General features: G+C 42.6%; 1 protein-coding gene across 5 annotated transcripts in view; it reads left to right on the forward strand.

The window, feature by feature from the left end:
* The first annotated feature begins 578 nt into the window (after positions 1–578).
* Positions 579–26920, forward strand: part of pald1a (phosphatase domain containing paladin 1a) — a 43140-nt gene continuing 16798 nt past the window's right edge. Inside the window, exons 1-19 of one of the 5 annotated variants that reach the window (XM_029527977.1) lie at positions 579–800; positions 4263–4308; positions 10823–11020; positions 11210–11312; positions 13083–13262; positions 13697–13861; positions 13950–14110; positions 14633–14708; positions 15583–15737; positions 15824–15920; positions 16115–16219; positions 16514–16609; positions 16709–16843; positions 17066–17182; positions 17455–17634; positions 17777–17974; positions 18430–18570; positions 18679–18750; positions 21157–21297. In XM_029527977.1, coding sequence (XP_029383837.1) covers positions 10836–11020; positions 11210–11312; positions 13083–13262; positions 13697–13861; positions 13950–14110; positions 14633–14708; positions 15583–15737; positions 15824–15920; positions 16115–16219; positions 16514–16609; positions 16709–16843; positions 17066–17182; positions 17455–17634; positions 17777–17974; positions 18430–18570; positions 18679–18750; positions 21157–21297 — 2307 coding nt within the window. In that variant the 5' untranslated portion in view covers positions 579–800; positions 4263–4308; positions 10823–10835. Of the gene's footprint in view, positions 801–3900; positions 4309–8374; positions 8457–10822; positions 11021–11209; positions 11313–13082; positions 13263–13696; positions 13862–13949; positions 14111–14632; positions 14709–15582; positions 15738–15823; positions 15921–16114; positions 16220–16513; positions 16610–16708; positions 16844–17065; positions 17183–17454; positions 17635–17776; positions 17975–18429; positions 18571–18678; positions 18751–21156; positions 21298–26920 lie in introns of those variants that run through there. The other 4 variants (XM_029527978.1, XM_029527976.1, XM_029527974.1 and 1 more) reach the window with 4 other exon arrangements.

Consider the following 26920-nt stretch of genomic DNA (forward strand, 5'->3'; position numbering starts at 1 on the left):
AAACATGTCAAAACATCATCCAGCAGTCAGTTTTATCAGTATTATGAATATGGGACAATATAGCCTGGTATTGTGCTTTTCTTTAGGTATTTATTGTATATTACTGTGGGTGGTTTGTATTTAAGGCTTAACCCGATGATTTTAAGATGACACAAGATGAGATAAGGTCAATGAAAGCTGGAAATATTGGCGTCAGAAACACAACCAGTAAACCTCACTGTATCATATCCAGCTTTATCATCACTAACTTCCTGAGGTTCAGTTCTCTAACAGAGGCTTTGCAGATGATGTATGGCCGATATTTCATTTCTGTGACCTTGTGATAGCCTGCTTTTCAATTGTGTTTTGGATTTTTTTTTTTCCAATATTACATACTTATAATACTAACAGCCATTTTAAATGGTGTAGCATTGCTGAAACCCTCTAGAGATACAGAACAGTAAGTTCACCAGTTCAAAATGATGTTAAAGTGAATTAAAATATTTGCCAGGATTTTTTTTTTTTTTTTTTTTTTTGGACTGGAGTGTCCGAGGATGGCCACAGACTGCGCATGCGTCGTCTGCCTTTATTCACACAGCAGAGCCTCCTTTTCCTCGTAAATCTCCTCAGAAAACACACAAAAAAAATTAAAATAAAATCAATTAATGCTATTTTCTGTTGTGGAATAAACAGCAGGGGCTGAACCTCGGCTTCACCCTCCACGTCGGACTAATCGATCTCTGGGGGAGGGCAAAAAAAAAAACAAAAAAAAAAAAACATTTTCTCCTCAGACGCCTTTTCATCCGCCGTGTATCGAAATGGTGAGTATCTTTAAAGTTTACGCTTCTTGTTGCGCCAACTACGGCAGCCTCAAAGTGGACAGGGACGCCGCTTTGGATACAAAGTGTCGAAGAGTCTCCTCGGCTCCTTGGACTGTGCATTAAAATACCCGCAGTGGGGCAGTTTGGCGATACTTGAGGGGCAGTTTGTGAGGGTGATGGAGCATGCATGTGCTTGGCACCCCCCTCCGCTCTCCATGCCCGCAGAGCACTGCGCGTTGCATTATAGTCAGAGACTTGCAGCTGCCGCTTTATCTTGATAGAAACTCCTGAACAAGTTTCCTCATAATGTCATTTGATTCTTTTATTTCCTTACAAAGCACTAACACGTCCCACACTGTTGTTGGTGGATGCGACGGAGGCTTGTGTGCCCGAAAAGTGGTGAAAATGTCGCAAAAGTCCTGGCTGATGTGAGCGAGCTTTGTGCTGCAATACTAAAGTCACTTTTCCACCTTTTTTTTAGGACCAGCCACCCCACCCTTCTAGTAATGTAACTCTAAAATAACTCCCCATATTTTCAGTGATTTAGCTTTTGCCTAGTACAAAGAAGAAAACACAATCAAGGCTGTTTGTCTTAAAGGCTCTCACTTCTACTTTTGGATCAAATCAAGTTGCTGCTTTTAAATGGCTTGAAATCCACGTGGGCAAAATTGACTGATAAAATAGTTAATGTTAACATGTTAGCAACCCAGTTTAAAAAAAGGATTTTTAATCTGGAGTATATTTTTAATAGAATGCATTTTGGGATCGTTTAATTAATGGCTCTGAAAATATAATGTCAGCACAGAAAGATGTTTTTAAAAATCCATAGTCATGATTAAGATTCATGGACTCCACCAATATATGTTCTTTCTGGCCATTAGGTGCCATGTAAAGAATGAAAAGTCTATGTTAAGACAAAGCACATGACTGCCTTTGATGTGTCATGCTCCTGGCTTTTGTTTGATTTAGCCAGTCCAGCTGGGATCAGTCTCCTCTCTTCATATCACTTTACCTCACTTACATCCCGGGGGAAGACCGAAACTGGCTCCTGACAACCGAGAGCACACATCAAACTGGGAACATCACAATTAATCAAGGCTGAGAGCATGAAACTCCTCCGTGAATGAACGCTTGGATCATAAAAGATTGAGCTATCTATGCTTGATTTATCTTGATAAACAGGCAGCGAGCAGAAACCTCACTCCTCCCAGGCTTTACTTGAAAAGCTTCTAATCATAGTTCATGTTTTATTATTGATTATTTAAAGGGAGGTTGGTCAGGCGCTGATAAACTAGAAGGGCGTGGAATTTATTTGGGCAAGTTTATTCCCCTAAAGGCCAGGTGATGCTTTGTGTAAATATGAGAAATTGTTGTTTATATCTCTAATTTTGGTGTCCGTAAAGTTTTACCAAGTCACAGTCTCAACACCTGTTTGGAGCTGAAATAGATGTCATTCGATAATGAACATCTGTGCCCCCCACTGATGAAAGCATTGGAGTGCATTAGATAATTTTAACCACAAGGTGTCATATTTGATTCCTGCACTCTAAATAATATCATGTTTCACCAAAATTGATCCCCTTAGGTATTTTATTCGTCGTGATTTCCTAGCAGCTGCAGTATTTTTTAGCTGACTATCTCTAAAGGGGGGAAAGATGATGGAAAGAAGGAAATTGAAAACGTCTTATTGGATCTAAGCTTAGTTATTTTTAAAATACTATCGGGCTCGTACTTGTTGTAGCTCAGCTCAAGCCCGGGTGAATTATTTCCCTCTTTAATGCCTCTTTCTTTCCTGTCCCTGTCAAAAGATTTTTGGCAAATTTACTTTTTGGGGTTGATAAAGACACCAGGCCTGAGAAGGGATTTCAACAGACAGGTGATATTAGCCGTATGATCCTTTTTTTTTTTTTTTTCCATTGGAGAATATTTTGCAGAGAGGATGTTTCCTGGAATCTGTCGCAGAACATATTGTCTTCATCGCTCTTCTTGGATCTGTGCTCTGTCTTATCTCCTTCCAATAGTAAAACATAAAAATAAAAGGAAAGAAAGGATTTGTACATGTCAGAGCAACTCCATCTCACAATTTCTTGATGTGTGTTTTGTAATGTTACTTCCTCTTACAAAAGTCTCCCAGAAAACAAAAATCATGTGCATGACAGCTGCCTCCCCTGATTGATTCATTCATGTTCTGCTGCCGTTTCGCGGTTTACATGGGAGGGTTTGGTTTCACATTCACAGTGTTGCAACAACAAGAAGAGTCTTGGCGTGCGCTGCAGGAAGGAAGGAACAGGTGTGGCAGCAGTAGAGTTTACATCCATATCTCAAAAACCGCTCACTCACTTTTGCAAATGAGTTTCAGTGAGGTGTTATCTTGTGAAAGAAAGCCAATACTTTCACACACATAGTTGTTGTCAGGCGTGATTATGCTTGGACAAAGTTTTTCTCTGTGCAGGTATATCACTGAATGCTGCCGGCTTTGTTCTTAACTTCCTGCAGCCCCCAGGATGAAATAGGACACCCAGTGCATAAGAAGTTGGTCTGACCTCAGGGTTACAACTGCAAGAGGTGGAGCACACAGCCCTCCGCAGCTGAACCTCAAGCTTAAATTTAAGTATTTGCCCAGCTGTAAGCCTGTTTGCCGTCAACATGGCATGTGTTAACCACTAATGAACGGAGTAATTAGAGCATCGTAGTGAATTAGGTTTACGTGATGTCATCTGCGTGCAGTTGTTACAGATCGTCAGCCTCCTGGCAGTTTCACATTACGTGATGTCAGAGAGGGTTAATGGCTGTGGCTGTCTGAAAGAAGTTTAAGAAGTGATGCTTCCATTTAAGTGATAGAGGTAGTTGTTAAAAGGTCTGCCATGTGTGGGAGGCATTGTGCTGCCAGGAGCCTCTGATAGTGATTGGACAGTGAACTGGATGATGAGTAAGCCTTTCTGGGTCCGCCTCCACATCCTTTTCGCACATCCCCGCACACAGTATTGCGCGTTACTCATACAAATGCACACTCACAGGCGAGCAGCCTTGCATACGAAAAAGTAACATAAAAAAACGGCAACAAGGAAGCATGCTGTCACCCCACTAAGTCTCAGACAGAGAGCTGTGCTGCCCATCGGCCCCTCCTCTACATTCCCTGCCCTCTCCTGCTGAGTGCCTGTCTGGGATCCCGTCCTCACTGAAGGACATGGCCATTGAGTCGCTTTATTAGGACACGTTAATGATGCGAGACCACTGCCTGTTGTAGTGTGTGATCAGCAGGGCAGAGACACATTACCTCGCAGATCAGAGAGAGAGAGAGAGAGAGAGAGAGAGAGAGAGAGAGCGAGAGAGAGACAGAGACAGGCATGCCAGCGAGGATGTCCGACTGAGACCAGTGCTGCAGTTGCCTCTGCCAGAGAGCTGTCATCCTAGCTCTTCATTAATCCACTGTTTTGTGCTTTCTGGTTGTGTGTTCCTCAGAGACTCGAACACCTCTCGGATGGTGGACTGAACAGCTGAATGACAGGTACAGTTGTGATATACTTAACGCTCTTTCTGCCGCGATACTTGACTCCTGCTGCAGGCTTGTGTTTGTTAGACATGTCATCAGTACGTCTCTGAAGGATACAAAAGGAAATGGCATACATTGTTGTCTAAATATCACTTCAGATTCCTGCTGTGATTTTATCTCAGACTCCAGGCTCAACTATGCAGCCCTTGAAACTGCAGAATTGCTCTTAATCTCTCAAATGTGAAGCCACTTTTGCTTTTGCAGAGAGCTTAATTAGGGTAACCCATTCTGTTATAATACCAGCCAGGCTTGATGTCCACAAAGCGACATGGATTACATTCTTCATGGCAATTAATGTGTTTATCATTCCTTTGCCAGAGGACCAGCACCCATTTGACAGGATTCTGGCATCCCACACCAACTTAGAAAATGCAGCTGCTAAGTCGGGATTTGTTTGCATACAGACAAGTTTACAGATTGCAATCTTGAATGGCAAGCAAACCGAGGCATGTTACGAAGATCTGTGTTAAATCTGCCGGTGGAGAGGTTCTCTGGGGCCATGACAAGTAAAAATGCTGTCAGTTGGCCCAGCGGTGCTGAACAGAATATTGTGGTCAGACGCTGGGTTTAGAAAAAAGAAGAAAGCCACATTACTGCAGCCTTGAAATCATAGGGGGATAAAATTGCCATCTTGAAATGAAATAAATTACAGGCAGGGTTTTAAAAATAGATCTGCACACCCTTTTTAGCAGCTCCATGTTGAGCTGTGATGAAAGCAAGAATGTGGAAGGCTAAAGGTTATTCATGTGATTTATGCCATATTTACTACATAGTTTGTATCTCAGTCGTGGATTCCCAATAGATGTGTTGCTTTTGCAAGAATGGGGGGAAAAAGCCTTTCATTTCGTGGCTTTTGCCATTTTGTGCACTTCAGCAGTTAACCTATCTAATCTAATCCACTATCTAATGTCTTGCAGTGCAGAATCTATTCTGGCGAGTCTGATCAGATTTGGAAATTGCATCCTTGAACAATGTACCACACAGCTTCCTTTGTGCCATGGTTTCTCTCTGAACACACTATTGGGAGATTTATTTTCGACAAAAACAAACATTGGAGCTCTAAGTTGACACAAACTCACAATGAGGTCTTTGGGAACAGTTGAAGGAAAGCGAGAAAAGATTTCGTACAGAGGAAGGACTGAGCTCATATCCGTGCGGCTCTGAAATTTTAGCTCAGGAACTAGCAATGTCCTGTGGAATCACGGCTATATGTAACCCTTAACCTCATTGGTGAAATATGTGTACAGCTGCAGTGTGGGAAGTTTCAGAGGCTACAACTAAGCATTTCCTGTCAAGGTGTACTTACACTTCCTGTACTTTGAAGGGGGTGTGACTTGAACTGTATTGAAGGGTGTGCTGGCCTAGTATCCTGTGATGAGTAAGAAACTGGGACAGTGCTGTTACAAATCTGACTTAAAATGAATTACCCCCAAGCCTCTAATTGTGATACTTTAAATGAACTGTTGTCGCAACATTCGTGACTTTGTTTGGTGGGAATGTGGTAAATAAAAACCTGAATGCTACAGCCAGCATTGGCTGATTTAGTATTTCTATGATTGTGTGCTTTTTTTCTCTCTCTTTTTTTTAATGTGGTTTTGTTCAGTCAGCCAGCATTCAGGCGTCACATCATCAGACTAAAGGAGCTGCTTCCCAGTGACCTTGAGTATGATGAGAGATATTGCTTAGAGCAAGCAAGTTGCCTCTATTTTGGACTTTTTTTTTTTTTTTGGGTGGGGTGTTTCATTCTGCCCGACTTCTGATTTTTCTCTTCTCCATCCCAATGTGGGAAGTTGTGTTGAAAGATTCTCTCTGTGTTACAATATGATACTCCTCTCTCTTGAACCCCTGCATCTCTTGTGAATGAAGAGTGCTCCGCATCCTTCCTCGGGGCCACCAGCAGATGCATCCTGCAGCTGCACGCTCCTTCCTGTCTGCACTCAGACCCTTTTGTCTGAAGACGTTGCTACAGCAAAGTTGGGACACCGGCTGAATTTAAATGGGAGAGCCCTGAATGGAGTAATACTGGTAGGCTGGCAGGAGCCTCCAGCTTCTATGGTCTTTTTTTCCTCTTAGTGTGCCATCACTGATTTTAAATATTAGTGCTATTAGCTAACTTCGAACAGCTGTGCACAGCCCGGCTGATGGTGTCATAGACGTTTGGCAATGTTGTTTCATGCTGCCTCGGGACATTGAGTTTGTTTCATCATTTTATTGGCCCCATGAGCAGTGCGACACTCCTTCGGCTGACCTGTGGGATAAACAGCCTCGCTGAAGAGTTGCCTTGATAGCTTCTCCAGGAGGATGTTTACGACTGAAGGCTATTTCTACACAGGCCTTGGCTGCCACTCGCTATAGGGCGCTCCTGCCCACGCCGAAATCAGCGTAAGCTCGTGTGTTGCAGTCTGTTTTGAGTCCAAGTGTGTGTGTCGACAACTTTAACACTGAACCGTCTGTCAGGAAGTGTCAGTCAGCTTCGTTTTATGCTCAGATGTTTTACAAATAACATCACCACATAGGAAGCTGTTCTCTGTGGATCGGGGCGATGGGAGTATCTGCTGTCAGTGTTTTAAAGCGTTTGACTGGACGTCATAGGAACATGCGTATTGTCATGCATGACTCAGTGGTGTGTAAAGGAAACCTGCTGATTAAACGTCCTTAAAGTGACAGAGATTGAAAAGGGTTCACTGTGAGGAAAGCACGTCCTGTCCAAATTGGAAGTCAGTGAGAAAGAGCGTACGTCATATATCAGCTTAGCTCGCACCTTTATTATAGTGGCGCTGCAACTGTTTATGTCATTAACTTTTAATTCACCTAAGTTTTATTTATGCCTTTATTTCAGCCTCAAAGTGTTTTTACGATGAGTACAGTGTATGATGCACTCTGTCATTAAACCCTTCATTTCCGAAAGGAAAAACGCACAAACCATCAACGCCTCACCCCCGAATTTACTATTTTTGCTCCACCTGCTTGTTATGTGCATTTTCAGTGTGCGAGTAGAATCACAAAACACTTTTAAACCTGGTGAATACATTATAATGAACATAAAGCAATGTCTGCTGACATCTTACTGAGCTCTTCTCTACCACACTTGTTTAAGGGAAACAACTGGGGATCGTCACCACTGTTTAGCGGGAGGTGTACAACTCCTAATATGCACATCAGTAGTTGTTGGCAACTAGACGTGCATTCATTTGGATTTTGTCGTCATGGCTTTATGGAAATTTGGTTTGAAAGTTTGATGGATTTGACTGGGGATAAAAATATTCAAGTTGCAATGTGGCGAAACAGAATGATAATCTGTTGTTTAGGCTATCAAATGCCAAAAATTGTAACAAAGAAAACAAAAAGATTGCAAGTTCCCACACTTTATAGTCCGGTCTTGCCTGACCAACAGTTCAAAACCCAGAATATTAAATTCATAGTTATAAAAATCACATCCAACAAAGTATCTTTAAAGAAATCTAGTTGGAATGATTTGGAATCGTTTCAATCTGATGGTGGATTTCGACAGGACCCTCTGCTGGACAACAAAGCGAAGCACTTGATGGACTCATGAAGTATTAGATGGACTCATTTTGAATCTGAGCAGGTCGTCACGGTTTGAGTTCTGCATAAAGGTTGACAGCCCTACTGTACAGCACAAGAGTCAACTGTGTGGTCTTTGTGCAAATCCTGTCCCAGTGAGAGGGAGCTGAAACTTTAGCCATCTGGCTGCCAGATGTACCGCTACTTTTCCCGGTCCGCTCCGTAGAGACTTGAGTCTATTGCATGAATCTACTCCTCACCATCAGACTGGAGATAAGACGAGAACGTCGAGGACGCTGTCTGAAAGCTCTTGAAGGGTTTTTTTTTTTCTTCTTCTTCTTTTGTTTGTTTGGGGTTTTTTTTTTTTTTTTTTTTTTTTTTTGCCCATTGCCAAGCAGCCAAGCACATTGAGCTCCCATGAGGGGTGTTTCCCACCGACTGGGGGTGGGCAAGGAGATTCAAAAGGGGAAGATTTCTTTTTGGATGTGATGCCAAGTTCTCACACTCCTTTGGACCATGGCAGAAAGCAAGCAGAAAAGAAAAGGGTCTGGAAGTTCAGATCGCTCCACAGCAAGCACGTAAGATCTTGAAATTTGGTGGATTGTTGCAGTATGGAGGCTTTTTGTCGTCTTTTTTTTTTTTTTTTTCTCGCGGCAGTCACAAAATTACGGCAGCAGAGATGCTTTTGGTATGTGGTGAGGGCTCAGATAGCTTTGGGCAGCTGGAGCGCAGTATCTTTGAAAACTTAACTTCTCTTTATGAAAGCTAAGCTTTCCCACAGGGTACAGACTGAGCCTCTTTTTACCCATCATGCTTTTTACACCTCACTTATTTGATAGCAACATAGTATAAATATTCAAGGCTTGTGCATGTGTGTCTGTTTGTGAGAGGACTTTTCTTTAAAGAAAGAAACCATTCCGGCAGATGAGCTAACAATCCAATCAATATGTTGTTGTGTTACCCTGGAGAAGAAAGTCTCTTCCAAATCAAAAGGTACAAGGTTGACCTCCCCACTCAGCTCCAGCGGCAACAATGAGGGGAATAGCAGTGACTCACCCGACACTTCTCTCCCTGTGGAGCCTCTCAGCACGCCAAGTCCACTCTGTTCAAAGCTGGCAATCACACAGAAGTGCTTTGAGCTCAGACAGCCGCGTCTCACCCCTCAGCAGTATCACAAGATTGATTGATTCTGTTTTTTGGTCTGTACTTTGTAGCTCCGGTGTGACACTATGTTTGTGTCGGATGTTTTTCTGTATGTTTTAACAGGCTTTTGGTGGGAATGTGTGTTTTTTCTCTTGATCGTATGCTGTGGCTCAGTAGGCTCTTGATGAGTGAGAGGTTATAAGTGATGTTGAGGATCATTGTTGTTCCTGACGTTGCTGGCTTGTTGGAAGACTCGTTTGTTTATCTGCAGAGCTCACTGCAAGGCTCACTGTTTATCCAGAGGAGGAGGGGTTGCTTGAAACCTGTGGCTGGCTCGTGTGGGTGTCTGAGTGCTCCATATCAAGTTGGCTGATTAAAATATAAATAATGTCACTCATGTGTCTAACCTCTTGTCACTGTGTTTTGAAATCGTAGCAATATGAAGCCAAAGATTATGGCAATGCATTTTCTGACTAAACCTAAAAGAGGAACTTAATGGGTCACTTGTCGAACCCCTACGGAAATACTCCTGTTAATATTTTTCTTACAATCCATTAGATATGTGCAAAAAGACTTTTTTTTATAAAATAAATAGAAAACAATAGCAGTGGTTGGCAAAAAATAAATATGACATACTTTGTTTTTGGATATGTCAGATGATGGAAATAAATGTGTTTGTGCTTCCACACAGTTTCCTTCAGTCTGTGCAAGTTCATAATTTTTCCCTGATACACATTCATGCCAAGTCCACTTTGGAAAAAATGCTGTTGTAGACAGTTGGGCTGCAATGGTAGGAAATGTTAATGTTGTTGATAACGTCATGCAATAGCTGTCCCATCAACTGTTGCTCAGAAAAGAACGCTGATCTTTCGTTGATGGAATCATTTTCACCTTCAAATCTTAGTTTAGCGTCAGCATGCTGATTTATCTTTCTTGTACGAAAACAAGCAGATTTATCCAGTTATATTCAGTGACGTAGCTGTCGCCGTGTGCGTACTGTTGTGTCAATTACTATGGCGTAGATGTTCCCCAAGAGAGCTGGACGACAGACATAATGACTGTAGTAAAGGTCATAATAATGTATAATAAAAGGCAGAAATAAGTGTTGGCAATGTTCTGTGACGCTGTTGAATATATTGCGCAATCCGTCCGCAGAAGGTTTTTCCATTTTATTGTTTCATTGTGTCCTATGTTGACGTCTCGCTTGACTTATCAGCTACACTGCGTCTATGGTTTCCAGTGGTTTTGCTCCATTTCGTCTGCATCCATAAGCTTTCAGAAAGCAGCCACAAATGCAGGCAAAATGGACACATGGAGTGAAGAAAGAATGTTTGCTTGTATGTATCTAAAGTTGACCGTAACGTAAGTAACCTTCAACATAGACTAAAGCTGAGGCCGATGAGAAAATTATCATTTTTAAATAAACTACAGTATTGGATATAAATATTTCATCTGACGAGGGTGTGAGATAAAAGGTCAGAGAATGTGTGTAGTAATTTTGTTTAAATTCATCCTCTGAGGACCATGAACCTCAATCGACCTCAAACAAAAACAACTAATTTTACAAAGTTACTTTACATATGCATGCATATTATTGATAGTATATCAGTGACTGATGCATGTTTTTTTCTCTCTAAATCACTTCAGTGAGGAAGTGTGAGACAGAACGGCTTATCACACTTCTACACGTGTTGTCACTCCCCAAATATGCCATATGTGTTGTCGCTGTGTGAGGGGTTTTGTGTAGGCGTGTGAGCGTGTTTGTTTCCTGTGTCTGAGTCTGCTGCGATGTCATTCACAGCTGCTTGTGGAGCATGGGTACAACTGCCAGTGCCGCACCGCAGCCTGTTTCTGTAGCGTCGCCGCTTGAGAGCGTCCACGCCAACGGGATGGCCGACAGCAGGCAGTCTCTTAGCATGAGCCCCTTTCAGACAGTCAACATCCACAACAACAAGGCCAAGTCCATTATCACCAACAAAGTCGCACCTGTCGTCATCACGTAAGTCCCACCCCGAATCCGCGTTCTCACAATTGGGTGTTAATCCTCTTTGATCACTGCGGTGGCATCCCCCAGCCCTCCAATGTTTGACCCCGTTATCATCTCATTTGTCAATCCAGGCACGGCAAATAGTAGCTGGTAATTGAATTGACCTGCTTTTTTACAATCCAGACATGTTTTGTTTGGCAGCTACAACTGCAGACAGGAATTTCAGATTCACGATGACATCCTCAAGACTAACTACAAGCTCGGGCGGATATCAGACACGATGCCCGAGCACTACCTGGTGCAGGTAAGGACCACACAACTAGGCCCTCTTCAAGGGAGCACAACAACATCGAGGAAAGACGTGGTTTGGTGGATCACCTGTCCTTTAAAATGTGCCCTTTTCACATTCATGTGTCAAACTTGCGGGAACATTGTCATGCGTTGTTTTATGATCTGGTGCAGCCACTGAAACTGGAATCGTTGTCACCCTCCTCTCGTGGCTTTGATCTGCTCTCTCACCTCCTCTCCTGCGTCTGGTCAAGCATGCAGTGTTTTGTCAGCGTTAAACACGCACTTTCTGTTTACCTGCATGTACAGGCTGGTGGCTTCCCCGACCTTAAGTAAAGTCATGTCATGGTCGTCTCATGTTTAGGCCTTGCATTGTTTTTCACAACTGAAAACATCAAATCTGAAAACTCCAGTGTCATCAAAGAATGAAATATGTCATCTCATAAGCTAACACTAACACTGCAGACCAGGAATGTGAGGAAACAAGCTTTTTACCATAAGATATGAGGGCTTGCAAGCAACACTTATTGGAAATGAACCACTTTAAAGCGTTCACAGATTCTCTGTGAGGTTATCAACACACATGTTTACTGTCACTTACTTTTACTGTCAGACTCTATAACTGCGTCCGGACTAATTTTTCATTTGAGGGGAAAAATATGTTTTTCTCTTCCTAAAACTGCAGATAAAATAATACAATACGGTCGCAATAAACTGAACTCTTGCTTTGTAAAATAGCAAATAAATAGCTTATTTACTGCATGCTTGCACAGCTGTAGGTCATAAAAGGTCATGTGCTTCTCAAGTGATCAAAAAACTGTGACTTGATCAACCATGGTTCAGATTTTGGTCCTGAAAGCTGGTTTCATTTCAGATCCAGTTGCTGTTTGCTGTGTAAATTATCTGAATTTAAGCTTTGTAGCCAACAAATCTGTGACTGAGTTTTTTATTCGCATTCTAGTTCGCAGTTTAGTTTAGTTTCTCTCTTTTGTTTTCCCCCCTCTGATACTACAGGCATCAGGAAAGAAATTAAAAGATCAATGGCATACAATTGAGTAACGCTGTTAATGATCTATATGGAGAAGCGGCTTAAACTGTCCAGTCAACAAACCGTTAAGTGTGGTATTTTTGGAAGGGCGTTCATGATGAATGGGGGGAAAAAAAAAATCTTTCCTGTTTAAATATTTATCCACCACCTGTGCTGATTGTACTTGACATCCAGTTTCACATCCTCTTATTGAATCAAAGCTTGACATATCCATGTGCTTGATTTACGTTGTCATAATTACTGCTGATTGATAGATTAAGTCCCGTAGTGCAGGAATTCATGCCCACATCATATTCTTAACCAAAAAGCTGCATCACATGGCTATTTTAACTCAGCCCTATAGAGGCACACTGTAAGTCATTTTGCAGGTATGGAGGTGACTGAGCAGAGATTTAATCTGTTGAGTCAACAGAGCAACCAGACTGTGGCAGCTTTGTTGTTTGCCAACAGAAAGCGGAGGAGGAGAAGGAAGAAGAGGATATTGAGAGATTTTCAAATTGTTTTTCTGTTTTAATGTAGGCGAAGGACAAAACAAAAAATAAAAATTAAATGTATTAAAAGATTAAAATGACACTGAAGCTGTCATTTTCTCTTTCTTTCGCTCTGACTTTGAAGTTGATGTGTTTGCTCCGCCAAATTTACAAATGCCAATGAAGGCTCGAGTGCAGGTTGTGGAAATGTTGTTTGAGGCGCAGTGCTCTGAGATAAATTCCGATGACACCTTGCATTGTTTTCCAGGGGGAGTACTTCATGGTCCAGGATGTGTACAGTAAAGCAGATGTCCTGAACACCACGGGCAGCTTCGGGGCGCCCAACTTCCGACAAGTGAAGGGACACTACCCGCTGTTTGGGATGGGCCAGCCGAGCCTGAACGGCTTCAAGCGTGTTCTCCAGAGGCTCCAGGCGCAAGGACGCGAGGTCATCACTCTTTTATACAGGCAGAATTTCAGATGGCTGCACTTAAGCTGACAGAAATGGTGCCCTGGTAGATTTCCTCTTCCTGTGTTGGTGCCTGTGTTGCTCTGCCTGTGCTCTTTCTAGCTCTGTTGTCAGTAAATATTTGAGGAGTCAAGTGCTCAGTGGAGGCTGTGGCTGAATTGTAGAACTGAGCAAACAGAAAGTTGCGGTCATGTGTACCAGTGGAAAATGAATCTCTGTGCTTACAGCAGCGAGAATCTGACCGTAATTGAAATGAAATTGACAAAATTATACATCAGGCCTCTCTAAACTCCTTTCTCATGTGCTGCATGTCATATGACAACAGATTGTTTCCAGTTGCTTTTGGAAGTGGTGTATCTGGTAGTAGGCAACGTATCATTTGATGATGATCTTGCTGTGCTTTTTGCAAACAGGAGGTTATATTCTTCTGTGTGAGAGAGGAGCCAGTGGTTTTCTTACACAAGGAGGACGACTTTGTGCCATACACCCCCAGGAGGAAGGAAAACCTACACGAGAACCTTCACGGCCTGGATAAGGAGATGCTGGTGGAGAGCCTGGAGCTTACCATCAGGAAGGAGGTGAAGAACAAACATCTACACAAGTTTTGTTTGCTACAACACAGTTTATCATCATCTAAACGCGCCCCCCCCTTCCCTTCCTTCGCAGCTCCATGACTTCGCCAAGCTCAACGAAAACATCTTCTACGTCTACAATGACATCGAGTACTTTAAAGACGAGCCGCAGAAGATCTCTATCACGTGCGAAGAGGACATCCATGTGACAGAAGAGGTCTATAAGAGGCCCATGTTCACCATGCCGGCCTACAGGTTGTTTACATTGCTCCTTTATTAGCCCTTCACCTCCTCAGCCGTCATGTCAGTTCAGCCGCAGCAACTTGGAGCTGAGTGCTGCACAATATGCAGCACTGGCTATAAATAGTGGCGCTTGTTTGTGCAAGGGCTGGCTGCCAATGCTTTTTTGAAAGAAGTAGGGGAAAAAAAAAAGGGGGTATAGAAATGAAGATTGCAGCATCGTGCAGTCGACTTTATTGAGATGTCGCGTGCTGTTTGTGACATTTCCAGTCATAAAAGAAAGCAGCAGGGTGTTTTATTATACTTTGAAACCTCCGGTGGTGAGTTTTTATTTTTTATTTTATTCTGGTTCTGACCTCTTATGTCATCTTCTTTGTGGTTCGTTCTATATGAGACTCATAAAAACAGCACGAGGGAACTCAGCTGTCTGTGTTTAGGGTCAAACGTTTATGTGCCGCGTGTTGTGACCTACATAAGTGCTCTATTTACACAACACAGGCGCCTTGATACTCTCGTTAACAACCTGTTGTCTTGCAGGTACTACAGATTGCCATTACCAGTGGAGGGAGCACCACTGGAAGAGGACTTTGATGCATTTGTTAACATACTCAGGGTAAGCTGATGTTAAAAAAAAAATAAAAAATAAAAAAAATAATTCGTTAAATAAATCTTTTTTTCTGGGATTGTGTTTTGATGTGCCATTAAAGTTATAAATGGCTGGAATATTGGAGCGTATCTGGACATTCTCATAGAGGCAGCAAGAAGGTTGTGGTTTTTCAAATCCCCATATAACCTTTTGAATCTGTCCAGTTTGTGATATTAATCTCTAATAAGGGTGATAGTTCTGTTTTTCCTGAATGGCAGAAAACCTGCAGCTTGTATACACTTCATGTCCGCTCTTTGGCCATCGGCTCCGTCTGCCTTCCGTCCTGCCCTTCACTCTCACAGGATGTTCTATTCGTCTTGTTTTGCCCTTTTTTGGACTGACTTGCAGCAGTCGGTCCAGTTCCCTGTGGTTGGAAAGTGACTCCATTTTTTTTTTTTTTTTTTTTTAACTGGGTTTGGATCTGAGCTTTACTGAGTCCTGCCATACTTTTTTTTTTTTTTTTCTCTGTCTTGCACGCTCCCTTTCTATAATTATAATTTCGCCACTTTCATCTCATCTCTATATTATTTTCAAGGCTGTAAAATTTGACTTATCTAAAATGTGTCGAATTTTGCTGAAATGCATCTAAGTGAAGGGGATAACAGTCCTGCTCTTTGGGCTTTCCACCAGTGGATCAGCTGATGGCGCACGTACCACGGGGCCTTTGTCGTAACCTGACTTTGAATCCCTCATGCATGCCTTTGCTGCATGTCTCTCCCTCCATCTTTCCTGTTTCTCGTTTCCAGTGGTTTTCAGAATATAGGCCAAAATATAAGGTAAAATTCCCAAAAGTGATGCTAAAAATGTGATTTATGTTCTTTATGTTGTTCTTTTTTTCCAGGAGAGCCCCAGCTTGTCTCTGGGACATGACAGCTCCCGACCACTGCCTGCGCTGCTCTTCAGTTGCCAGGTTGGAGTTGGCCGCACCAACCTAGCCATGATCCTGGGCACGCTGGTCATGAATCGCTTAAGGGGAGATTCAAATCCTCCATCTCAGTAAGCCCTTTACATCAAATACATATAGAAAATCAGGACTTTGTTCCATGTTTAATGACGAATAAGTCCCAATTTGTGTTTTGCAGAGTTGAGGAGGCAGCAGCTTCGGAGCCCAAACCACTTTTCCAAGTCATCCAGTCTCTGATTGATAAGCTGCCAAACGGGCAGCAGATCATGGAGGAGGTAAAGAAGAGTACTTAAACCACCACAACATCTGCCTTGAGAGAAAAACTGAATAGATAATCTGTACTTCCTAAACTAGAAGATTTTAAATTGTAGCACTGTTGTAATCGTAACATTGCTATTTACTGTTCTATACAAAGTATTTTCTGGAGGGGAACTGTTGAAGTTGATAAGATCTTGTTTTTATCTGATAGGTTGACCAAGCTATCGTCCTCTGTTCCGAAATGCACAACATAAAAGAAGCAATATATGAGAACAAGAGCAAGCTGGAAGGCATTGGGGAAGATTATCAGATTCAGGTTAGTGCTGCGTGACAACAGAAACCTGCAATCTGTCTTTGAAGGCAACACCTTTTTCTGCAGCTGCGTGAACAGTCCTCATCAGCATGGGCCCTCAAGCTGATGGAGGACTTCAGTAATGCAAAGTTGAGTTTTTGGCATAATTATCCCATGTCTCAGGAAATCAGTGAGATCTTAACCACAGGTTTAGATGAGGTGCCTGACGAGAGAAATAAAGGTTTGCCTGATATGCCTGATGCCTGAAATATTATCCACTACTTCGGGAAGATATTGAGGCTCTTGTTTGTTTCTTAGGGAAGCAGTACCAAGGACTACTTTCTCAACAGAACCATGCAGAGCTTGGAGCGCTACTTCTACTTGATTGCATTTAATGCATACCTTCATGAACAGGTAACGTTTAGTTTTTTTTCCCCCAATGTGAATTTCGTTACAGATAAAGGATAGGTAAATCCATAATTTGAGTTCTGTCTGGGTTGTTGTATGTTGCAGTATCCTCTTGCCTTTGTGTCGAACTTCAGCCAGTGGATGTGCTGCCACGCGTGGCTGTACAGACTGCTGGCCTGCATGGACCTGTCAGAGCTGTCGGCCCCCGCTGATCTGGTCACCAGGGGAGCTCGAGTCCTGGTGAGGAAGTGAGAAAGCTGATTCTGTGGTCCATCACAGATATAGTCTCAGTGTGTGTGCATACAGATATAACTGCGTGTACACTCATGTTGACTCATCCTTTAAGATGTTTCAAATCTGTCATGCAATCGTCCCTGTCTTTAAAAAAAAAAAAAAAAGTCAAATCATTGCTGTGTGTGTGTGTGTGTGTGTGTGTGTGTGTGTGTGTGCGCACACGTGCAGGTTGCTGATGAATACTTGGCTCCTGATGTGCTCAGCACAGTGAAGGAAATGAAGGCGGTCAACTTCAGAAGAGTGCCCAAGATGCCTGTTTATGGAGTGGCTCAGCCAACATCAGAGGTGCAGCACATCAAATCCATGCAACACACATAAACCCCAAACATAACATACTGAAAACCTCAAACATAACTTATCATAAACTCCAAACTTCAAAACTGAGAAGTGGATGATGTATGCCCAATATGCATCACAGCAGTGGTGAATATTTCTAAGAGCACAAAGTCAGCAGAATGACTCATGAAGGTTTTGCGCGGACTCACACGCCCACCTCATGATGACTGAGCCGGACTTCCAGCTCCTTTGCCTTTTAATTGTAATCTCGCTGTGTGCAGGCCGCCGGAGCAGTTTTAGCCCATCTGACGGATGAGAAGAGGAAGCACAGCCACATGTTGTGGGTAAACCTGCATGACGAGCTGGTGTTAGAAGGAAATGGGCAGATTTTTACGCCAAGGGAGCCATCTTGCCTTGATCATAACATTCCTATCCCATCCTGTGACCCGCAGCTCATAGAGGTAAAATGCAATTGATGCTTTTTAGATGACATCTAAGGTTAATCCAACCAGATTTGGGATCAGCGACTAGTTTTACCATTTCAAGCATTCGAGTTGCCCTGATTTGAAACTGTTGAAGTGAAGGCCCCCCTCTGGTCTGTAGAAACTGGAGACTTCTCTGAAGGAGGCGATCCTGCAGTCTCAGAAGTGGCTGGAGGTGACGCTGGAGCAGGAGAAGCAAATGAAGATGTTTAAAAGCTGCCAGACCGTTCAGGAGATCTTTAACCAGCACAAAAGCTCCCACCAGGGCCTCGTCTACAAACGCATTCCTCTGCCGGACTGCAGCGCTCCCAGGGAGGAGGTAACGATGCAGGGGGGTACCCGAGCACAGAGACACATTCACCCACTTATGAGGAGCAGAGATCCCCTCTAGGTTCCTCTGGTAGCTGTTTGCAATGCAGAGCAGTGCCAATATCTAAACCCTGTACTCCCTCTAGTGGTTAACATGGTTACTGTCACTATTCTCAGTTTGTATAGAAATCAAATAACTATTTTACTTTCTTTTTTCTCCAGAAACTCAAGTTTATAATTTTATTCATTACCATCTACTGAGCTCCCAAATTCCTATTAAAATATTTGTCCGACATTAAGGTACAATTGAAAATTTGTGTTTTTTATGAGGTTAAAACAATCCAACAATTAATATTTCTATGTATTGTATTTAACAAGTTTGATAAAATTCATGCAGTCAAAAAATATGAAACTGTTGTCATAAAACTCTCTTTTTAGTCATGAAGTGTGTGTTCTTGCTCTCAGGACTTCGATAAGCTCCTGGAGGCGATGAAGAGCTCCTTGGCGGAGGACCCCCGCTCAGCCTTCGTCTTTAACTGCTCCAATGGCAAAGGCAGGACCACGACTGCCATGGTCGTTGCCGTACTTACTCTCTGGCACTTTAACGTAAGACACTTCCAGGGGTTTTCTGAAGGCTCTTTAAATCCCTAGGCCGTTTTCGTCAAAAAAAGATGCACACTGTCTACGCTGTTAATTGTCGTTTTCGACTCACAGGGGTTTCCAGATTTTCCAGATGACGAGATTGTAAGTGTCCCTGACGCCAAATATACAAAAGGAGAATTTGAGGTACGTACACTTACACTTGAAGCAGACAGACCATTGCTTCCCCAGTTTGTTAAAATGTGATGACAATGTATTTTAGTGAAATGAAAACAGAGGTTTAGAGCTGCCGCTGTTAGTTCATTCATTCAGTAGAAAACTGATCAGGAAATACTTCCATCAGTGTCATTTTTAAGCATATGTACCAAATTTTTGCTGGCTGAGGTTTGACTTAATAATTCTAACAGTAAGAATAGATGCTTTTCTTCATCAGCCTTGACAGAAAGCTGAATATCTTTGAGCATATAAACTTTAACCACTTTAGCCTTTAACCCCGTACACACTGTTCTGTACTCAACCACATAACACAACCTCAATGCAGAACGATGTTTGAGGGGACTTCCAAACATCCGTGGCAGGCCAGAGGTTACAGTAAGTACATTTAGATTTGTGCAACTCCCATCATGAATCACACCAGCAGTTCTTCTAAACAAACTCAAACTGTGTACCCTCCAACGACATACTGAAGTGGCAATGTTTGTTTTTTATTTATTTATTTTTTTTTTAACCTCTGAAGCTGTACCGTTGATTGAAAGCTTTGGCCGGACAAAGCCAGAAGCCCTCCTTTTCTCCTCCTGCTCTGAATAGTGGCTTTGAATTGGAGCCACTGAGTGTTGTTTTGTTTTTTGCTTTTTTTTTTTTTTTTCTTGATTAAGAGCAGCGAACAAGGAGTGAGAAGTTAGAACCTGCTGGCTTTGTCCTCAGCACTGTAAACAGAGAGAGGTTGCAATCTGCAAGCGCACAGCGTTGCATGCCAGTCACAGCAGCGCGCCCATCAGAGTTTCTGGGATACGCAGAGCTGTCGCCACGGAAACATTAGCTGCCAAGGGAGGTGTGATGTTGCCATCCCCACATCCTTATCTGGCACAAAAAAAGGTGTTGCGAAGACTGTTAGGTCCAAGGTGTTATGTGATGGAGGAGCTGGTGGGCAGTTACATACTCTCAGGGTGGAAAATTCCTGCAGCGGTAAATTCTGGCGCAGGTCAATGAAGCAAGCAAGTTCTGCTAAAGTGGCTGTAATTGATATTTTTGTAATAACAATGTGACAAATTTAACCAAGTCACTGGAGGTTTATTGCTCTTATTGCTGCTTTTCCTTTAGAGAGATTTAACTCTTTCTGCATTTCCTACTATGGCTTTTCAATCATATCACACTAAAACAAACACATAAATGAAAAGGTTTAGTTGGTAACATTTTTTTGTACAAAACTTTACTACTGTAATGGTATCAGTGGCCTAAACAAACAGTATAAAGTAACAAAAAAAGAATAACTTTGGCAACATACTGTGTAAATTTAAAGATGTCACAGTCAGTATGATTTTGGAAAAACTCACAGAAAAACAAGAGCTGTAAGGAGGAATATGCAAACTGACACAGATGTGTGTGAGATCAGGCCACATGCTGATGCTGCATGTCTGACACACACTGCATGAGCAAAACTGGGCTTTGTCTGCAGGCCTGTCCTGTCCTCTTTGACCCTGCTGTCTGCTTTTCGCTTCGTCGTCTTAACGACAGCTTTATCGTCAGCATCTAAAATGAACCGGCTGCAGAGATGCTGCTGACAGTGTAGTAATCTAGGTTACAGCTGATTGCTATGTGGCTTTACCCCGATCTACTGATGGAAAGTTTCCCCCTCTCAGCTCGGTTGATGGTGTAGATGAACCCGCATTCACACAGTATTTGAATTAGGTCAGCGCAGATACTGACACCATTTCTCATCAGGTCATTTGAGTGTTGCGCAAAGAAGCATTGTCCGCTGAGTTCAGAGGATGTAATATTTATCTGGTTGTTTTAATCGGTCACAGGATACATTTCACACACAAAGATAACTGTTTACACAGTCCTTTAAAACCTCAATAAAACATGGCATAACACATGAAAACAGCAAATTCTTGGTTCTATTTTTATTGCATCGAAATTCAATTACAAGTTGCAGCAGAAAATGTCTTTTCACAGATTTGTCATCACAAGAAAGATCATGTGAGTTTGTCTTATTTACATGTGTGGTTTGCAAACATCGTCCGTAGTGGACTGAACTCATCTGCTGCGGAAGATTGCATGACGTGATTAAAAGCAGCTGCGTGTCTTCTAAACTCAAATTTTTTTTAAAAAGGAAAAAAGTAAGCCTTGAAGACTTTTATGTTACAGTGAAATTGAATTATAAAATGCCACACACAAAAAAGAAGGAAAATCCCTGGAAAACAGATTTTTGATGTAATTCATTTCATGCAAAACCTGCCTCTCTTTCTGCTACATTAGAATTGGGATGCACAAACGCCGGAGTGAGTGCTGCTTGCTACATTTTGCAGTCTCGTCACAAGTTTTGACAGATTTCTTGAAACCTTACACGTCCCTGCTGTTTGTGCTGGCCAGGTCGTCATGCAGCTGGTTCGCCTGCTCCCAGACGGTCACAGGATGAAGAGGGAAGTGGATATGGCCCTGGACTCTGTCAGCGAGACCATGACTCCCATGCACTACCATCTGAGAGAGATCATCATCTGCACATACAGACAGGTAGGCCATATGTCCCTGCTGTACTCATTACCCATCCTCCAAGAGACAGATGGTGAAATGCAGGTTTAGTTAAAAGTCAAGGTTGGGATAACAGTCAGAGTTGAGGGCCGTCTGAAACATTTAAATAAAAATGTAGCTGTTAAATGAAACCTCAAATCTCAGAGTAGGACTTGAAAGCTTGTGCAGAGTATAGATTGTAAATTATGGTTAGAGATAAAATGGGAAAAATAACAAATACTTCTTACTTATGAATTCATCCTTGTTATGATGACACAATCAATCAGTGACCCAGGCGTACTTTCACATGGGCTCCCGTAGATGGCGTCAAGAACTTGTTTTAATGTCTTTTTACGTGACTGAGCGTGACGTGGGGGCCACCTCTGTGCAGTCAGGAGCTGCAATGTGGAAAAACGATTGCGGTGCAACAAATGTTATCTCTAAAAATGGACTGGAGTTCTTTTGGGTTTCAATGGAAAAGAGGGGGAAGGGACAGAAACGCTCATTCTTACCTGTGGGATTTTGTGGCTTAACCTCTGAGAGTTGTTATTTTTGCAATGTTCATGATCCAAAATGGTATTAAATAGCACCTCATATCAGTAGGATCTGCTCTGTTTGCTAACCCTACATTGAACAGCTTTTGAATTTTGATAACACAAAATTGTATTAAAAAAAAAAAAAAACAACCCAAAAACCTTTGCAACATGAAAAAAAAGATAAAAAATAGCCTCATCTACAATTGAGGGAAAGCTCTCCGTAGTAGTTTGGGTGCTGCGTTTAAAGGATAATTCTAATGGTGTTTCAAAGTCCTATCTGCACAAGGTCTCTCCTGATGCTATGGCCTCTACAGGACCGTGGCTCTGGTTTAGCCATTTGTAATTCAGACTGCACTCATTGTGCCTCTGTGCACCGTCAGCCGTTCTCAGCGTGCTGGAGGCACCCTGTCCTGTCTCCATCGTATCAATGGGCCTCATTGTCCCACAAACTCTGTCTTTCCCCTATATTCTCCCTCCGTCTGTCTCTTTCTGGTGCCAGGCTCGAGGAAAACTCTTGCGATGAGATCCCTTTAAAATAAATTTGATCATTTCATTTCAGTTTTATAAATTTTACACATTTCTATGAATGAATTGAAGTATCTAGAAAAATGTAAACAGATTAATAAGGAAGGAAGTGCTTTTAAAATGTTTGTCCGGGATGCACGCAGCTTATTTAGGTGAGAAAAGCTGGATGTAAACACAACTTTTGTTTGTTGATATGCAAACTCTGCAAGGCATTCTTAGCTGGCTGAGATCTTTGAACCCTGGGGGGCCTAGCAAAACGATTTCTGAACTTTAAACAGCTCTTAAGTTAGTAAAACTTAGTTGAAAGAACAAATGAGGGCCAATTGCAGCATTATAACTCAAACTGTGGACTGTAAAAATCCATTCCAAGTTAACAGACCCAGTTTGAAATTTCTATCACTCTTGACTGCTGCTCTCGACTTATGAAGCTTTTGCAACGTTTTTTCTCATTTGAATAAATTTTTTGTATTGATTCTGATGAAGATGATGGTGTTTTCAACTATTTCTTTGTTATCATACAATAAAAGACAAGCCAGCCAAAGTGATAGAAATCGACTGATCTGCCGCTGTTACGCTGCTTTAGTGACTGTCAGGTTGGCACTTTCCTCTCGCAGTCTGTCCCCTCCTGCCTGAACCGGCGGGCCAGGTGATAAACAATGGCAGATGTTGCTTGAACCCGGCAAGGCAGTGGCGGACCAGAAAGGTGGGAGAAAAATGGGGGAAGCAGAGGGGAAAAAATTTCACCCCCACTCTTCTTCTCCCCCTGTGCTCTCTCAATCGTTCTCGTCATTGCCCTCCTCCCTCCGAAGCGCCCTCCCCTTTGACAGTGGGTGGAAAATGTGTCTTTGATAGAGAAAAAATATATTTACACTGGGACCCGAACCATCCGCCAGCTCTCAGAGGGGACTGGGAAGGGTTTGGAGAGGGGGCGGAGGCTTTAGTTTGTGTGTCCGGGGGGGACATGACCCCACATTGCAGATGCATCTTCCAACATCAGGGTTGATGCAGTGGAGAGCCTACTTCCCCCTCAAGCGATGTGTGCACACAGGCCTTCAGTCTGTCTTTCTGGAGCTTTGTGTGTTTACAGGTGTGTTGTCTGTAGTACAACACACAGCCTGATGTTGGATTGGAGCAGGGACTCTGAAAGCAAAATATCCAAACGCATTTCTCTCCCAATGCACCACCATGGTCGCAATATTCCCCATCTATTATCCCCCTGATTGTTTTTCTTCCAAAATTTATAGTTTTTTCACCCCAGTGGTGAGAAAACTAAATTACACGCGGTGAGAGTGAATGAATGACGAATCATGTTGTGGTCGTGTGTGTGTGTGTGTGTCCATGAAAAAAAAAACAGGCCCTCATGGTTTGGACGGGGCAATGGAAAAATATTTTTAGAAAGGGGAGAATGAGCAGATTTCATGAGGAAAGGTAGTGGATGTGTACAGGGAAATCAAACAGGCAGGCATATGTGCTGAATGCTCTAAATTTACAGAGGTTGAGGGGGCCACTGATGCACTGAAAGCCAAATCTTTTTTAATATTTGCATAAGACAGAAGATCCAAGGCTTAGAAGAAATGAGTGGGGAGCTGGAACAATGAGAGGCAGCCTTTCTTTATTAGGTTATTAAGCCACATTGTCTGCTATTTTGGAGCTTTATGCTCTAAAAATAGTTTCTTCTTTTTGTTAATAGGTTTCTTCTCAATTAGGATGACCACTTGACATAAGTAGGCCAATTACTAGCTGGAGTTGGCAACAGCCAAAGGAAATACTGGCAGAAAAATGAGCCCACCTGAACCAGAGACAGGCTCCTCTCCCCTGAGGTGCACCTTGACTTTTGAAGAGAAGCTTTTATTTAGAGCCAGCATCGGGTTGCAGGGGGGTGCTGAGGGGGCGGAAAAGTCAGAGGGTTGTTGATTTTATTCATAATTTCCAGCTTCTCACATGCAGCGGCCAGTAGCGGTATTTGTTGTGTCTGTCGGCAAAATGGCATATTTTGACAGAATCCTGTATGAGCAGGTGCAGCGAGCAGAGCCGTTCAAACACAGTAACATAATAAATCCATAGATTATGAAGCAATAAAAAAGTTGCTTGTGTGTGTCTGGCAACACACAGTGGTAAATAAAGCATCTCTGGGGACTTTGTAGAGGAGTTTGGTGAGCTCGGGGGGGGGGGGGTTACATGCAGCTGCTGTAAGTCAGTTGGTATTCAGGAGCCCATTTATTTTAAGGGAGTTTCCACAGCTGTAAATGACTTCAAATGACACTCTAATACACACAGTGAGTGTCTAAACTGCCCACCGATGTCTAACATTACATTAGGGGATTGCTGCATTCATTAGTAACATTAATGCTAGGCCTCATACCTGATTTATGTGCCTCGTTAGAGTGTGTAAAGAAGCAATGGTCGTGCTTTTGCAACAGATACCTCAGATGAGACAGAGAGAAACTGCAGTGACACTGTGACAAGATCATCGTGGCTCTCTGATGGCACAAAGTTGACTCTGTGAAGTTTTAATGATTTCTCTCGAGGTTTCTGGTTCCCTGTCAGTGGGTCAAACATACCACTGTTAAATAAAGATCAGGACTATTTATAACGTTGAGTGCCACAGAGGGCAGATTGGGAAATTCTGTTTGAGCCGTGGTTTTTTTTTTTTTTTTTTTCCCCTGGTGAGTGCGTTTTCAACCAAAGATGGTCACCTGGTGTAATCCATCATCCAAAAGTACTCTAGATTTATCCAGTGAATAATTCAAAACCACTGAATTGTAATTGACTTCAAACTGCTTAATAGTAATCGGACTTTTGCTTTCACTGCAGCTATGTACAAAATTGCCTCGTCACGTTGTTGGCTCCTTCCTGCACTGTTATTTAAATCCCTAACCAGCAGCTGATGTGAAGTTATTGGAAAAGTTTTCCACGTAATAAAACTGATAACAATAATGGAGCAGGTGTTGTGCGTGCACATCTATTTTCTGATCTTCCATTGCATGTTAATTCCACATTTCAAGCTCTCACGCTCTGCCTCGCTCTTTACATACTGACCACTTTAGAAATCGTTACGTCTGCCACCGAGCTTGCCCCCTTTTACCCTGAATATCTGAACTGCCCTGGCCTGCCCTTTGCCCTGACCTCCCTCATGTCCCCCCATCTCAGTCTTCACCACTAGGCCCAGCACAACGCTTCAGACCTGGCTGGGTCTGAGGGCTGCCATTTCCTGCCCCTACACACTAAAGCTGTCATTGCCCCAGGCCCACAGACCAGGAATAACTGCCTCTAAAACCATGCATGAGTGCTTAAGCATACCCCCAGTGGCTGTGGTCATACTATCTGTCAGATCCCGCCAAGCCTCAAATCATTCCACCAGGGAAAGGTCCACCTTTTTGTCTAAGCTTTCACACGAGCCAGCTACCGCCACTGAACAAATACCTACAGCAATACAATCCCATTGGCGAAGTGGCTTAAATGCCAGCCATGTGGGATATGCAGAAGTCGTGACTGGACTGAGTTGCTCCAGGAATTGCACTTTCAGTAACGCCCCAGTGGGGAAGCTGTGTTTCATACTTGAGGACAGTTGAGCAACAGATGAATCCCGTGTTAACGACGCCATAACTGCTCCCAAAGTTCCACCGACTCGCACAGTCAGCAAAGCTCATTCAGCCTGGCTTTGTCCAGTGGGGTTTTTTCTTTCCTGCAGGAGCAGCACACAGTGAGGCTTCATTCTGCATTCTACCATTGCTGGAAGAAACCATTATAATAGTACAGATTTACACAACCAGGCTGATAACCTCTAATAAAAAGGCATTGTATGTGTTATTTGCGAATATGAAATAGGTTCAACTCCTAGATTGACAGAGGCAGCTGCTCAGAGGGTGAAATCCATGTGTTGCTGTTTCTCTTAACTACTGTTAGACCCAAATATTCAGAGGTCAAGATATATATCCATCCAACTCTACAGCGATGGAAGGATTGTTAAGGAGCAAAAAAAAAAAAAAAAAAATTACATACTGAAAGAGACAATGTTATTTCAGGATTTGTTTGACCAACGGAGCAAATAAATTATTAAAGTCCAGTGCAAACTGATTCCAGACCTCCCATTTCCCTGCCCACATTTCTGTGATTCAAATACACCCTGGGATGTTTGTTGTCGATGCCAGCTTTCTTCTTGGTTGGAAAAAACAGTTGAGCCAATCAAAACTTTAGGCAGCATTAAGAATAGCAACATTATCTTTCCTGCCAGAGCAAGAAAAATGGCACAGGAAAAAGTATATCCCGCGGAAATGGCATCAAATGTGGATGAGACGCCCAAATACAGATTACAACAAGTCAGAGAGGGATATTTCTTTAGTTGACCTGAAAAACATGAAAAATGCTACAATATTACTATTAATTTTCAGGATAATCCTAGTGGGAATTAGCTCATTAATTTGTGCTTTAATCGCAGACCTGTTTATAGCATTAAAGGGTAATCAGGGCGTCTGTACCAAATGTATTTAATAGTTATTTATAAAATCCCCCATAGACTGAAGCGTTTGGCCCAGCTAACAACCAGCACAGCAGCTCCCCGATGA

This window comes from Echeneis naucrates, chromosome 19 (genome assembly GCF_900963305.1).
Source record: "Echeneis naucrates chromosome 19, fEcheNa1.1, whole genome shotgun sequence".
NCBI lineage: Eukaryota > Metazoa > Chordata > Actinopteri > Carangiformes > Echeneidae > Echeneis > Echeneis naucrates.